Here is a 17,250-nt window from a genome sequence, read left to right on the forward strand (position 1 = left end):
ACCTCAACAGTTGTCCAAAAAAGTTAATCCGCCCCGTTTCTGTTTGTTTTCCTTGACTGAGAACACTGGCTGAAACAGTTTGGTTCGTACGGACGTACCAGTAATCTTTATTTCAAATCTTTGAATGGCAGCAGTATTTTACATAATTGTAAAATAAAATAACTTTAAAACGCAAATAATTTATGGTGTCACCGAAAATTAGAATTTCGTGGTACTGAAAAAACATTTCTTTTGTAGGTAAATGAAGAAAACAGATGCAATGTCTGTAAAAGTTATATTGTTCAAATTCTGTACACATTTGTACATTTGGTCTGCTTACTAAAGACCAAAATTGCGATTATGATCCATCATCAATTACTGTACATCACTATATTTTATATTTAAGTCTTTTCGAATCCATCAACATCAGACTGATGTTATATGATTTAAATGCACATAATATCATTGTACAGCAAGTGTCGTATACGGAATTATTATTGACAAATACACAGTGTAACGATATACATCACAAGACTTTATTTACATATATTAATCCATTCATTCCTTACTTTCCCGCGCTTTGAAAAATCCTGTATCAGACGAGCATTCACGAATCGTTATAGTTTGTGCTTCGGTTGTAACATCTGTAATACATATACTATCTAACACGGGTTTCACTGATATCGGTGGTGACCAGTAATTCTTGAGTTCAATAGGCTTCTCTTCGAATTTAGAGAACAGTTTATCACTTTGTTCAAGTCTATCGGACAGTTTGTTGTTCAACATTTGATTATTTTCACCGTTACTTTTAACATTCGAATGTCCATTTTTTAGAAAGCTTGTTTTATTTGTCCTCCTTCCCATCTGTTTAGTAACTTTGACTTTTAATTTTGGTCTCTTTTTATCTTTGTCTTTTAAACGAGGTCGACCAACTGGATTCTTCGGTTTCCCATCAGCGGTTTTCAATAACTTGGCTTTTGTTTTTCTAGCTCGTTTCAATGCTGGATTTTTCTTGGCAGGGGGTACCCATCCCGGTGGCCTCGGATATTTAGGAGGTCGTCCTGGACCCCGTTTGACAGGAACCGGAGGAGGATCTGGAGTATTCGGGCCCGGAGATCCGGTATAAGATGATTCACCGAATGACGAACTCTTCTTGTCTTGCTTTGAAGATGAACTTTGTTCGTCGGCTGGTTTTTTAATTTCTTTCTGTCGTAATTTATTGTGGTTCTCTTGACTGCTGTTACTGTTGGTATCTGAGGCAAAGATTGAAGTGTCGTCATCATCTTCGTGTTCATCATTCTTATCACTATCATCTTCACTGATTTCCCGTCTTGCAGCAGCTTCCTAGAATACAGTAAACATACAATATACTTTCTATTACTTTAATTGGATATACTTACATTTCAATTTCACAGATTGAAAAATATCTTTTTTTCTCAAATTCTCGATCCGTTTGACCAATTGTACCTTAATCTCAGAAACGGAAAGTTGTTTTTAGCTAAGCTTATTGTCACAGTTCGCCGTCGAAATTCAAACCTTCAAATCCATGTGTCAAGAATTATCGGAGTTTGAAATTTAAAAATTTCACAAGACGAATCATATTTTCTTGAGATTCTGCCTTATATAGAAAAGACATTATGTGAATAGATAGTGAATTTCTTAGTTTTGAAAGAATTATGATATTTTCTAGTATGACATTTTTATAGTTCTGAAGACGTTTTACATATACATATAGTCAAAACCCAAATCAGCCCAGGAATGGCGAATCTGTCCTTGTAAAATAATTATTTTAATGACTTTTAAAAGTTAAAACACTAACATATGAATGTACTTCTTCTGATTGTATAACATACCACATTTTGAAAAAAAATTCAGGTAACATTAGTACCGTAATCATAACGTTATAACGTTATAAGTATAGTAACTGACAATGTAAGTAAAAGTTATATTGTATTGTGGTTGTTTATTTATTTTCCCATTAAAGCTATCTTGTTTAAAAATTGTTAATTAAATTTATTCCTGAAAATTTTGAAAAAAACGAATTTTTCTTTTGAATTTCATTGGCCATTAGTGATATTACTCTCTAACAATTACTTTAACGATTTACTGAAGTTAAGTAATCCGCAATCATAATTAAGTTTTCTTGTTACACAAAAAATACATATTTGAACATAAATTCGATAAAAAAAAAAAGGTAACATAAAAATGTTCCTGTATAATTCATCTTTTGACATTTGACAAAATGTATGATTACTTTTTGACCGAAAAAAAATTTTGATTTCGTCCTTGGATAGAATTTTGCCGATATTTTTACCTAAATATAGCTTCAACATATTATTGACCGTATAAAATGACTTTACGATGGTCAATGACGACCACGGCCTCCCGAGACTTGGGGAACGAATAAGGGGTAGATTGACTATCAAGCCTTGAATGTGATTTCAAGAACAAGGGCAATAACTCATATTAAATACTTTTAGGGTTTTTTTAATATCTAAAGAGTACATCATTGGGAAATAATTAATAATCATCGATAAATAATTAATTATTTCACGACATTTGGTCTAAATCTCTCAAGAATTGAGCCTTCAAGATCTTTCACATGTTAAAAATTGAACATGTTTTCAAGAACAAGGGCAATAACTCATATCAAATACTTTTCAATTTGTCTGATTTTCAATGCGGTTCATCCTATTATGATAACAAACACTGGTACCAAATTTTATCAAAATCTCTCTAGAAACTAGCTCTCTATAGTGACCACAACATATTTTCAATTAAAAATTGAAAGCGTTTTCAAGAACAAGGGCAAGAACTCATCAAATATTTTTCGATTTGTCTGATTTTCAATAGGGTTCATCCTTGGGTAATAACAAGCATTGACACCAATTCCGTCCCAATGGCGCCGCCAACATGAGTATATATTATCACTGCCAAAGGTGTTTTATCAGATCTTCGATTAACGGCGGACAGTAAGTTTTTATTTTTCGTATTTCTAAATGCTCGATTACACAGAAAGAAAGTCTACTAATGTTAGATTATTTTTAAATATATAAAAAAAATCTTCATTTATTTGTTTTGTAAAATTATATTTATTAGGGAAAATTTCATATTATTATTGTTTCAAACATAAAATATAATAGGATTTGAAAATATCTATCTATTAATTCATTTCCCTTTATAACTGTCAACAAAAATGTCCAACAGCAAAACTAAATAACCTACACACATGTGTTATATTATATAAAGTATGTAAAAAAAGTTATACCAGTGAGATAATTGTACCATTGTTTACACAATAGATTATTACGTGTGCTAATTTAATATAACCTCCATGGAGTTGGCGCAAATTGCTAATGAATATGGCTCTTCAATATTCCTTTGTATTGAGGATTATTTTTTTTGCATGCACATAATTATGATCAATATAGGCTAATATGAAAATGCATATATTATGTTACATAAAATGAGGTTAGACGTAGAAATGAACTCAAACATAACTGTTCACTAGTTATTTAATTATTATTCATTAGTACGTATTTTTAGAATTATCGTACTTTATAAGGACATAATAATAGTGACAGATTTTCCTTGTCCCTTTATACTTTCTATTTTCGGAGTTGTGTACATATACAATTTTCTTATATATTTCGATTATTAGCCTTCTCAACGTAAATATATTTATTAAACCTATGACATCGGTTAAATAATTTTATATAAAAATTCACAAGAAATAACCTCTGGAAATTACACAAATGCCAAAAACATAAGTCAACTAAAATTTACTATTTAAACTTGAAAATAAAATTGATTAAAGCTCACTTACTTGCTGTAATTTTAATTTCTTAGGCTTGGGTCCTCGTTTGTGACATCTACCATCATTTTCTCTCAAACTAAAGTAAAATATTGGGAACAAATTAAATGTAAATGTAGGAGGTATATTTAAGAAATTTAAATTGTAAAAGTAATGTTGAACGTGTTAAGAAAAGTGATTATAGCAAGCGGCCATGACAGATGTATAATATCTCTACTAACCTCGCTTTAAATGCTTGGATTAACCGCTGATCAAGTATATTTTCTTCTGGTTCCCACGTATTAAACCTACACAGGAAAAAATAAACAAAATGTTAGCTATCTCGATATATTTTTCATACATTTAATTTGATAACATTTAGAGAAGGAAAATTAATTTCAACTTACTTTGTCGACCAGCCTTTCCACTTGATATAAAATTCAGTCCGGCCCTGTAAAATGAAAACGTATATTGTGAGACTAGGTCAAATAATTCGTTGAGATCGAACACAAAACAAAGATAAATTCACATACCCGCAATGTCCTCTTCTTCTCGATACGTTCTGCAGCAAACACCCTTTCCCCCATATTTTGTAACTCCATTCCAATTTAAGAAAACAATGTAAAATTTTCCGTTGTTTACGGTTTTACAAACCGTGCCATAGATGCATCGCTACATCCCATAATACTCAGTGTGTGACGTCACTACAATATTTTGTATAGGGTTTATTTCGACCTGGTTATATGAACAATACGTCGCGTGGGGGTTAAATCCTCTATTTTAATTTATTCTTTCTGGGCTTCATTCTTAACCATCTTAAATACAGGCCCTCCGAATAGCCTATCATGCAGTTATTATTAGTTGTCCTTGTCGCCTCTTTGTTTTTTTATATCGATTGACTATTCGCTTTAGAAATTTAAAGAAACATCGATATATATATATTTTTTTAATTAAATTCAAGAGGTAATTTTTATACGATTTATGATGTAAGGAAATATATGATACGAATATCTTTGTTATATTTTAAGTTTTATGATTTTGTCTGAGAATTTTCAACGTGTATTTATAAGTATATACTGTGTACTGAAAATCTTTTCTTATCAATTTTATATACCTTGTTTTGATAACAATATGAACATTTTATTATTTATGCAATAATGTAACTGTGCCGAAAACGCTATATCTTCACATAGATTTAGAATAATTTTTAACGATTTCAATGTATTATTTTATAAATTCACAAAAATTATCTGTGTATACATAATAGAACAACTTATTAAGTATTAAGAATGATTTCTTTTTTCAAACAGTTTATTTAATAACAAAGTTACATGGTTTATATATATAGTTTGTATAATAAATTATAATTACATTACATCTTATTTCATCCACGAGGCTTTATGAATATTTCATTACTTTTGTATCGTTTTCCAGACATTTATAAATTCTAATTGATTTTTTAGTTTTTATTGATTTTAATAAGATGATTTTGGTTTTGTATATAGAATGATATAATACAGTTTATAACTCATTCAGTATTATTTTGGTTATTATACTTGTAAATAATATTAATTTTACTCATATTTAATGCAGTAAAAAGGAATTTCGTTCAAACTGGTTAAACGTATTTGTACGTTTTACTTTACCGTCTGATGTATTTATCCTTTATGTACATCGTGATAGATAATGTGTTTTATGAAAAAAATGTGATTAATAAGTCTTATGTTTTGTTAAATTTTATCTTATCAAAAATCAAAAATACTTCAAATGCTGGTCCAAGCGTCACTCTTGGAATGGCTCTTATACAATTTAATTTTGTATCGTTATATATGCTTGTACATACCATTGTACAATACAAATAATTTTATTTGAACAAATATTATTGCATATGTTATTTTCAGTTTAAATGCTGGTATTTCAACCTGAATTCAATAATACTGATTTACATTTGAAACGATGTAAACTTTGATAGGACTATTGTTCAGATATTTTAATATTTGGAAATATGTTGCCAATCTCACCATTGAACAACATAACTGAAAATATGGATGTGTTAAAAAAGCTTAGAGGGTGAAAAATTTTTTTCTGATACTGGACGTAGTAAAACCAATATGTTTTCATGTGATTTCTACATTAGTTAATGTTCCGAATAGTTAGCAACCAGAACTATTTTTCCACATTCAATTAGACGTTTGAATTATTTTACTTATTATGAGCGAGTTTCTTTTCGGAAGATCATGGACTATCGTTCAATGTAAAATAGCCATAATAAATTTCTACTACAGGAAACAATTCTTTTTTCCAGACGTATTGAAATAACTTAACTTTCAAAGATGACTGGTTTCTAGTTGGAAGTTTTAAAGACACAAGGAAAGAGAAATTCGTAGATATTCACAAATAATGAGTTGGCTATATTTTATAATTTGATCATTTTATGTTATATTTAAGAAATTATATGAATATGATATTTGTGTAGAATGAGTTGGCAATATTTTATAATTTTATAATTTCGTATTATATTCAAGAAGTTATATGATATTTATGTAGAATGAGTTGTTGACAATATTTTATAATTTGATCATTTTATGTTATATTGAAGAAGTTATATGATATTTATGTAGAAGGAGTTGGCAATATTTTATAATTTGATCATTTCGTGTTATATTCAAGAAGTTATATGGTATTTATGTAGAATGAGTTGGCAATATTTTATAATTTGATCATTTCGTATTATATTCAAGAAGTTATATGAAATTTATGTAGAATGAGTTGGCAATATTTTATAATTTGATCATTTCGTGTTATATTCAAGAAATTATATGATATTTATAGAATGAGTTGGCTATATTTTATAATTTGATCATTTCGTATTATATTCAAGAAGTTATATGATATTTATGTAGAATGAGTTGGCAATGTTTTATAATTTGATCATTTCGTATTATATTTAAGAAATTATATGATATTTATATAGAATGAGTTGGCAATATTTTATAATTTGATCATTTCGTATTATATTTAAGAAATTATATGATATTTATATAGAATGAGTTGGCAATATTTTATAATTTGATCATTTCGTATTATATTCAAGAAGTTATATGATATTTATGTAGAAGGAGTTGGCAATATTTTATAATTGATCATTTCGTGTTATATTGAAGAAATCATATGATATTTATGTAGAATGAGTTGGCAATATTTTATAATTTGATCATTTCGTGTTATATTGAAGAAATCATATGATATTTATGTAGATTGAGTTGGCAATATTTTATAATTTGATCATTTCGTGTTATATTGAAGAAATTATATGATATTTATGTAGAATGAGTTGTTGACAATATTTTATAATTTGATCATTTCGTGTTATATTCAAGAAGTTATATGATATTTATGTAGAATGAGTTGGCACTATTTTTTAATTTGATCATTTCGTGTTATATTTAAGAAATTATATGATATTTATGTAGAATGAGTTGGCACTATTTTATAATTTGATCATTTCGTGTTATATTTAAGAAATTATATGATATTTATGTAGAATGAGTTGTTGACAATATTTTATAATTTGATCATTTCGTGTTATATTTAAGAAATTGTATGATATTTATGTAGAATGAGTTGGCTATATTCTATAATTTGATCATTTCGTATTATATTTAAGAAATTATATGATATTTATGTAGAATGAGTTGGCTATATTCTATAATTTGATCATTTCGTATTATATTTAAGAAATTATATGATATTTATGTAGAATGAGTTGGCTATATTCTATAATTTGATCATTTCGTATTATATTTAAGAAATTATATGATATTTATGTAGAATGAGTTGGCTATATTCTATAATTTGATCATTTCGTGTTATATTTAAGAAATTATATGATATTTATGTAGAATGAGTTGGCTATATTCTATAATTTGATCATTTCGTATTATATTTAAGAAATTATATGATATTTATGTAGAATGAGTTGGCTATATTCTATAATTTGATCATTTCGTGTTATATTTAAGAAATTATATGATATTTATGTAGAATGAGTTGGCTATATTCTATAATTTGATCATTTCGTGTTATATTTAAGAAATTATATGATATTTATGTAGAATGAGTTGGCAATATTTTATAATTTGATCATTTCGTGTTATATTCAAGAAGTTATATGATATTTATGTAGAAGGAGTTGGCAATATTTTATAATTTGATCATTTCGTGTTATATTCAAGAAGTTATATGATATTTATGTAGAATGAGTTGGCAGTATTTTATCATTTGATCGTTTGATTATTTCACGTTATATTTAAATAATCCATTACACAAAGAGTTGTTATACAAATGTTATATGTGAATTAACACATTATTTTTATTCTTTTATGGTATTTAAAATTAACTGCACATTTTGTGTTTATATTTTAATCTTAGTATGAAACCAAAAACCAAAAGTATCCTATTTTTCAGATATTTTTATATTGTTCAAAAATGTGAAGTATTATGTAATCTTGTTTGTAACGAATAATTGTATGTATGACGGTTTAGACTATTTTCTTCTCTTGCATCTGCTGACTATGATATACAGGACATGGCACCATTTAATGAACATAGTTTTCCCAGTAGTAACAACCATCATTACAATAAGACCCCGTCACACCGGTAAGGTGTTCTTATTGCACTGCTACTGCGACAAAGACGCTACAAAAACGTTAGAGGCAACTCAAGGGACTTTTTACTTTAGTTTTCCTCACGATTGGCCGCAACGCAGTATATTTCGAGTCGCCGTTGGATCGCAAATGGTCACAGTCCGGTGTGACGGGGCTATAACCTATTCAGTAATAGACTTTGATTCTTTCGCGATATCAAATTCTGTCACTAAAATTCCCGTATTAAAATGGACATTATCATGTAAGAGCCTGGACAAGAACTACATTAACATATTACTTCTATATTGACCATAATTGAATAGAATTAAAATCTCATTATCGCCATTTTACAGAATTAACTCGATAAAATAAATACAGAATAGGCATTAGCGTTTCAAATTTTATGATTTTGGCAGATTACTTGACTCTTGATATACCGATATAGATAGACGCGGCAGTTGTATTTTTTTGTGCAAAAAAAATATAGAAATGCGTTTTGCAGTTTTAATTGCTCTTCTTTTGCTATATCACAATGCAGTTTTAGCAAGGAATCAAACTTTGCAGGATTTCGTTATTCTTATTGATGATCAATATTGTGGACATTCAACTTGTTCCTTTACTTCAAATAAACGGAAAACTCCAAATCCATTTTGTAGAGAGTGTAGCTGTCAGTTTGATTGTTTTGTTCAACATAATTGCTGTCCAACCACAGCCTTTCAATACAAAGGAATTTATAAAGAAGATACAAGCACAGAATGTATCTCGGCTGATTTAACTGGTAGAGTAACTAATTCAACGAAACATTACCGTCTTGTTAGTAAATGTTCACCAAACCACCCAGATGGTATCTGGAGAAGATCCTGTGAAAATGTTACCGATAACACACCGCTTAGTCTGATACCCGCTCTTGGTTGGTTCAAGGGAGTTAATACTGCATTTTACAGCAGTATACCATGTGCTGGTTGTAATGATATGGAAAATTTGGAACCGTTCTCCTTATTAGCTACCTGTAATCACATCGATATCTTCATACAGGCAAAATCCGAAATAGATGTTTATTATGCAGCAATGAATCAATCCGATTGTCATTTAGAAGCGAGTTTGGCATTCAGAGAACCTGACACTTGTTACCCTAATGATAAATATCTGATACGGTCGTGTAATGTTAGTGGATTATGGAGACAAAGGGATGATATGATAGAAGCTGGTTGTCTGTTACAGATTTATAAAGTACCAGTTAAGAGTAAATATTACAACATTTTCTGCTATTTGTGTAATACTGATCAGGATTTGACTGAATTGATACAGGAAGAACCAGAAATAGAAATAGAACAGATAAAATTTGAAGCGTTCCTTGATGGTTTACCACAAACATTATCAGAACAAAGGAGCGAGAGGCCAAACCCGAATGTTTGTTTTGAAGGTGACTATTTCATAGATCTTAAGGTAAGTGGATTCGCCATTTCGCTTATTCCAAACTAGGAATTTCTATTTTCATTTCTATATGTCTTTCCTCATATATGGCATAGTCGAGTCGTCTTTTTATTTTTTTAACTCGGATAACACATATGGATTTGAAGGCTCAAAATATTTCGACTGTGCGTAGTGAACACTATTAGTGATCATCTTGAACACTATCAGTGATCAGCTTAGCTAAAAAAAATTCTGTTTCTGAGACTAGGGTACGTCAAAGAGAAGTCGAACCTATCACACTAAAACAGAACTGTCTACAGTCCTATTCCCTAAAATAATACGGTCGGCATGTTTGAAGTTACGTTAAGTTCACTTATTCTACCGATTCTTCGTATTGTCAAAATCTAAAAGAAATGACAATATCAAACATCAAATTCCAAATCAAGACAACACTTTATACGCATGCAAAGTCAAAAATACCACTAACATACAATCATTAGTGCAGAATGTTTTTGTGGTTTGAGTCAAACATGGGGACTTCCCTATAGAATTCAATACACTCTCCAGCATGCAACATTCCAAAGCTAATGAACGAAGTAAGCATATAAACAATGAAATATATACCTGCCTATCGTAATTCGGAGGATTCAGGAATATCACCAAACCTGTGTCACTCAGGCAATTTAAATTCATATGTATTAAAAGATGCTTGGAATCTGAAGTTTGTTATAAACAAATTGTTCATGTTTCCGAGATGGAAAATTTGCGGTTTTGTTCAGTAATTAACTTATTAATTAATCAACCTTAATTAAAATTAATTTAACTTTCGGACCTCATCTTTGTGGATCTGAAATACCAATCTCTCTTAATTGTCGTGAAAATCTCTTTCAGGGTAGATGTTTTGATATAAGTTGCAGTCTTGGAAAGGTGTTTAATGGTATTGCTTGCGAGAGCCCTATTCATAGTAATATCATAGGATACGATGTTTGTTTAGAACTTCAAGCTGATGATGGTCAAGATATCGAGAGTGGAGAAGCCGAGTTGTACCTTAAATTAGTAATTTTTGCTGAAAAGCTAAAGGAATCATCGGGATTTCAAGTGACATCAATAAAGTCTTTTGAACTCGAACAATGGATCTGTAATAATTCTTCAGCCTTAAAACAACAGTCAATATTATCTTTAGTAAATCCATCACCTATTAAAAGGGAATGGCTGTTTGATCTTATTTCACATATCTGGACAGGCATCACCATCAAACATCCCCGTCGTTGTGGACAGCTAAACGATAATAACTGTAATGTTAGATTTGTTAGTGGGACTAATCACACTGAAAATTATATATCCAGTAAATCAACATTAGCTGAATATAGCAAACAGGTTCTGTCCGTTCCATTTACTAGGCTCGAATCATGCTGCCAGATTTTACTCTATGAACACGACTTTCTCATGAACGATACAAATAAAAATCTGCTTATTTTGAACTCTAAATTAAATCTATCTGTCGATGATTATATATTACATGAAAATGGAACAGTTACTGTTTGCTTATCTGATTTTTTAACTAAATACGCCGTAATTTGTAATAATAAAATTAGATTTCAGGATGAAGGCACGAATACTTCTTCGATTGACCACCCAGTTAGCCCTCTAGTTAACCGAACAGTTGATGAGTTGAATGATCCTGCTATTGCTTCCAGCACTGTTCCTTATGACGTGGCTCAGGTGAAATCTGCAAGTGAAGTATTTTCTCCCTCGTTAATACATACTGAAATTATTTTTATTTTTAGTCTTGTGTTCTGTTCATTTTAGTTGATTCTATTAATATATAAGTAAGTCCTTAAGATAACTGATTTAGACTTGTTTTTAAGATATTTATGAAAATGTGTGTTTTCTCACTGATTTAGATTAATCTAAAGATATTTATGAAAATGTGTGTTTTCTCACTGATTTAGATTAATCTAAAGATATTTATTTAAAAAAAAGTGTCTTTGAGTGTAAGAAGTCCTTTTTTATTAAGATAACTGATTTAGACTAATCTCAAAATATTTATAAAAATGTGTGTTTTAGTTTGGTGCAGGAGGTCCTTATAATAAACTCGCTGATTTAGATTAATCCAAAAATATACATGAAAGTGTGTCACTGATTTAGATTAATCTAAAAATATATATAAAAATGTGTGTTTTAGTTTGGTGCAGGAGGACCATATATATAATAAACGCACTGATTTAGATTAAATTTAAAAAATATTCATTAAACGAGTGTGTTTTAGCGCAGAAAGTCCCCGTCATAAAGATAACTGATTTAGATTATATTAAAAAAAAACGTGTGTTTTAGTGTTTTAGTTTAAATAATGCTGATTTATTTAGATTAATCTAAAGATATTTATGAAAATATGCGTTTTCTCACTGATTTAGATTAATGTAAAATTGTTTATAAAATTGTGTGTTTTGATTATCTTATTTAATTATTTATTTATTTTATTATATTTGAAGGAAATCAATGTACAATGTTACTTTTATTGGACCAAACAGTCGGCAGTGATTGTTATAATAATACGAAACCTCTTTTCTTGTATAAAGTTTTATAAGAGAAACTCTCGTAAAGAAGCACTGGCCTAGGTTACATTGTGTTTCACTATTTTGAATAACATTTTTTAAATAGACTTTGGTGGTTATTTAAAGTCAGTTGACAAACCAAATTACCAAATCTGTTTGTGTAATGCAAAAAAGATGCATGAACTTTTCATAATTTCTAGATAATTTTTTATCTGAATTTAATATTTGAAAATAGTTGCATAACAATTTCAAAGTATTTAGATCTGTTTTATTAATAAGTAGCAGAAGTACGGTACCCAATGTGCTCTACCTGGCACACCAATCGCATAATTTCCATATATGTTAATACGCAATTTGTGGGTATTTCTCGATTAAACATGTCTTTTACCTTTTGGAAAGTCACCTGATATTGTTTAACCGTTGTCTACAAAAGCATTAACATTTAGATTGGATTTGATCCTGTAAAACTATTTTACTGTAATTGAAATATGAATTAAAATGTTAGGATTAAATACAGATTAAAATACGATATACCTCATTTATTGAGCATTACGTGGAATTTTAGTTAATGGGTATAAATATAAGAATTTGATGTGTGATTATTTGGAATTAAAATTACTTCACATTATTGGCCGAATGATCGCAGCAATGTATATTTATTCCAACAAGAATAAATGTTTATCATTCTAGTAACAAAGGATAGAGGATGCAAGGGAAAAGGCAATTTCATTTTCTGTCATTTATATTTTTGACTTTGGTGTTTGAACTAAATTTTGCTTTCAATTTTGTTGACGATAATGTTACACATACAGCTGTATCATCTACATCGCCGTTCTTCACGGCATCGTTTTACACAAGTAGATTTCATCAACAGGTTACGTTAATTGATGGACAATTTTGCGGTCCTAATGATTGTTTTGCTTCAGTATTAACAGCATTGCGAGTACGAAATCCTAACTGTCATCAATGTAGTTGCAATGAAGACTGTTTTCTGTACCACGACTGTTGTCCCTCTGTTTCGGTATACGCCAATATTCCTTACAGGAAAAGGGAATTTATATGTCGACAACCAGGCAGCAAACCAAGCAAAAATGGTCAAAGATATTTCCTGACATCTACATGTCCAGTCGGACAGCCACCTGACTTGGTATATAAATGTGAAGGTAGTATAGACCCTGATGTTGACGTACAGATGCCTGTTGAAGGATTTGGTCCGGATTGTTTTGGTAACTTTAAAAATAGATATTGTGCTGAGTGTCATGGTTGTAATGAAACATATTACGTTACAACGTTCCTAGAATGTATAAATAGTTCCCACGTTCTTACTGATCCTATTTCTGCCCTGGAAAAAATTACCACGGCTTTGATCACTGATGATTGTAAAATAGACTATCTTTTACCTGGTGTTATGTGTGAAGTTACTGATGAAGATGGTTTTGAATTGATTGATAGTTGTAACCAGACCGGATTGTGGGAAGAATATGATGAACTTGTTCTCAAAGGCTGTCTCTTGAAGTCCTACAAAATTCCAGTATTTGATAAATATTACAATATCTTTTGCTACATGTGTAATCATAATTATACATGGGGTCGGGTAATATTTACGCTGCATTATCCAGAGCACTGTGGTAGCGCTTGAATTAGAAATTTTAAAAGAGTGGCGAATATATACGATGCACTCAATTATTCCAGGGTGCTATATTAAGTGTACGGCGGCATATTAATTTATAGATTGTTTTAAGAACAATCCAATTTATGATATGATTATGAAATGTAGTTCATCTTCAATCCCATCACATTTATCTTTTGTTGATAATTTAGGGAATATGTAGAGACATCCTTTGTCCACCTGAACTTGAATTTAAAGAGAAGGATTCAATATGCAAGGATAAGATTGTTACCAATGCTTATGGGTATGACGTATGTGTAATAAGAGAAACCATTGAAACCAATCCATCAGAAGCTGCATTGGAACTGAACACTGTGATAAATGATATGAAGAAACAATTGGAAGTTGTGTCATTCGTTATAAAATCAAGTGAACAGTATGATTTGGAAATGTGGAATTGTGATGGAAAAGTTTTCTTTAGAGTTCAGACGCGATTCCAAATCGCATCAGTATATATGACGTCTCGCAGTTATTTCAGATCTTTACTAGGATGGATTTTTGGAGACTCTGTTTTTAAACCACCAGAAAAATGCGGGCATGTTACGAAGTCCTCATTAGAAGAAGATAATTGTAAAGTGAACGCGATATTAAATACAGGTAAACTGGATGATTTATCACATAGTACTCCCTTGATTACGTTTGTCAAATCAGTCATCTACCTACCTTTCTCCAAACTAACTGAATGTTGTCAAACAAGATTGGAAGGATCCGAGTTTGTTATTGATAAATTTGGTATTTTGACTATACTAACTTCCCAGAAAACATTAAAAGAGCTCGATTATGTGTTAGATGTTAATGATACTGTACGAGTATGTATTGATGATATTGTCCAACTACCGTATAAATCACCGTGTAGTAACCGTCAAACTTTTTATTTTGATGAGAGTGATTTTAACAGTAGACAAGGTACAACAACACCTGGTTATGAAACCAATTATGATCTAACCCTTCCTCCTGAAGCCATTGTGTATGATGACGAAACCCTATACCATGACGACATAGAAGAGTCTTTATTCGACCCGGAAACGAAAGATGAAACGTCAACTGAATCCACTACAATTGGAGATTCTATCAACAGCAACACATCAAATCGACTGATTGTTCCATTGGTCTTATTTCATGCCAATATGTGTTGCTTGATAGTGTATACCTTATTTACATAAGCTGCTATATTATAATTTATGGAATGTGCTTGTTGTAGATGCTAAAACTGTTTGTATAAATCCTTAAGTTTTTTTGTTATCACCAACCTTCAGTGAGTGAAATAAAGTTTAATTCGGATGAAAATTACTAGTTTAGATGGACTCACTCCACTAATTCATTTGCCATCTCTTCCCATGTTAAAACATAAAATTCAACCTTCTACAACTTTTTCCAGAAATCTTGTTGAAAGCTTTCCAATATGTCGAATGAAAGCCTGACCAATTTCTAATGTCTCCTAAAAAATTCAAATTATGATGATGACCATCATAATTTTGAGCTACTAAAATTGAAAGTAGACTACTACCGCTAGAGTTTGGCACTTCACAAAACGACTATTTTTAGAATTAGCCTTCCGCCTTTAGGTCTCTCATCATCTCACCAAATTTTAAAGATAATGCAATTTCAGACATCAAATTCCAAATAAAGACCAAAAATTACCCCAAAATAGGCATGCAAAACCCCTAAAGGAAGAGAAAAAGAAGATTTCTCAAAATAGAAAGAAGATTTCTAAAAATCATTTGCTTAAAATGTTTTAGTGGAGTGAGTCCAGTTTGGCCATGAAACTCAGTTTTCTCCCATTACACGTTATTGCTTTAAAGGAATATAATATATTATACTGATTATTTGTCAAGTTTGATAAATCTCCATGATACGGATTAGGTAACTTAACTGACTTTTTATTAATTTTAATATTTGCATGGGACAAATGGCAAGTTGTGAATGACATAGTCTGCAAATCTGAATAGATGTACATGGAGTTATTATAGCTACAGTGGAATGGAGGAAACGTGTAGGGAAATATCGAGTAGCTTTCGGTATCTAATGTTGGAGAAACCACCGAGAAATTTATTTCTGTATAGCATACTGGATATACATGTATATGTATATGTTTTGTATAGTCTTTAAATGTAGTTATCAACAGCAGTTGAAGCGACATTGGTATTTCAAGATTCAAGACTGCACTAGACACTAACTTGTTTGTGTTTGTATATGTATTTCAATTGTAGCCTATGCCCTTCACGTTGCACTTTCAATAACACTAAATCTATTATTGTCTTTATTTAATATGCATTGATAACTATATATAAGGTGAAAGGAAGCTCATTAACATAAAGTCTGCTGGAAGTGGAATGTCCTGACAAACGTTCACCAATATCATTCGACAGTTACCCCCATTGTCTTAGAATATTTACAATTTGAGAACATAAGTTATAATGCGTCGTAGCAACCTGGGGATCCGGTAAGGACCAAATATAAGACCTTTGACAAAGTAACGGCAGAAAAGATCAACACGGCGTTAGTAACAATCTATTTAACATGCCGTATACATTGTATACACGCTATATGCGTGTTCCTAACACAGCCCAAAAAAGCTAGAAGCTGTTGGCCAAGACAGCCCCCCAGGGAATTTGCAACTCTTAACAATCTAAATTGAGTTCTGTTACTGTGGGGGATTTCACTGTGGCCGTGTCAACTCGGCAATTCTTTGGGAAAGGTTAAATTATTTGCTTGATATAATTGTCTAGTATATATTGTTCCATGTACGTTGTAACCTTGATTTTATGTATTTAAAATTTGACTTTGCATTTCATTGTGCTAAAATGTATCCTTTGTGTAGATAACATGTATTCATATAATGATGTAAATAGTGTTTATATATTATGTATAGAAATAAATGTTAGTTGACAAAAGGTGATGACATTCTGTTATAATCAAGCTAATAGTTCTACAATATTCTTTCTTCAATGGTTTCACTATATACATTCTGTACCATTGTTTATAATTATTATTGAACAATCCTATAAACAGACTCACTCAAACTAATTAAAATTTCATCACTTTTCATCTTAAAGGGACAGATTCGCCATTTTCGGTGCTTGATTTGGGTGTTGAATAAATAACAAAAAAATAGTCATCAGAAGTACTCAATTCCTTCAAAAATACCTCAATCTAGAAATTTCACTTTCTATTTCTATAATTGTCTATTCTAAC

At 30.4% G+C, this 17,250-nt stretch overlaps 3 protein-coding genes across 3 annotated transcripts; 2 read left to right on the forward strand and 1 right to left on the reverse strand.

Annotated features, from left to right (window-relative positions):
• Positions 1–3,790: 3,790 nt before the first annotated feature.
• LOTGIDRAFT_130384 (hypothetical protein) lies at positions 3,791–4,374 on the reverse strand (the record flags this gene model as incomplete). Its single annotated transcript, XM_009065325.1, has 4 exons — positions 3,791–3,866; positions 4,015–4,080; positions 4,180–4,223; positions 4,306–4,374. 4 exons carry the CDS (start codon positions 4,372–4,374, stop codon positions 3,791–3,793), a joined length of 255 nt encoding a protein of 84 aa, XP_009063573.1.
• A 4,533-nt stretch (positions 4,375–8,907) lies between these two features.
• Positions 8,908–11,640, forward strand: LOTGIDRAFT_167825 (hypothetical protein; the record flags this gene model as incomplete). The annotated part of the gene is made up of 2 exons (XM_009065326.1): positions 8,908–9,864; positions 10,723–11,640. 2 exons carry the CDS (start codon positions 8,908–8,910, stop codon positions 11,638–11,640), a joined length of 1,875 nt encoding a protein of 624 aa, XP_009063574.1.
• A 1,452-nt stretch (positions 11,641–13,092) lies between these two features.
• On the forward strand, positions 13,093–15,218 carry LOTGIDRAFT_167826 (hypothetical protein; the record flags this gene model as incomplete). Its single annotated transcript, XM_009065327.1, has 2 exons — positions 13,093–13,980; positions 14,208–15,218. The coding sequence occupies 2 exons, from the start codon at positions 13,093–13,095 to the stop codon at positions 15,216–15,218; spliced, it is 1,899 nt and encodes a 632-aa protein (XP_009063575.1).
• Between the last annotated feature and the right edge of the window lie 2,032 nt (positions 15,219–17,250).

The sequence above is a fragment of the Lottia gigantea genome (assembly GCF_000327385.1).
Source record: "Lottia gigantea unplaced genomic scaffold LOTGIsca_69, whole genome shotgun sequence".
Classification (NCBI taxonomy): Eukaryota; Metazoa; Mollusca; class Gastropoda; family Lottiidae; genus Lottia; species Lottia gigantea.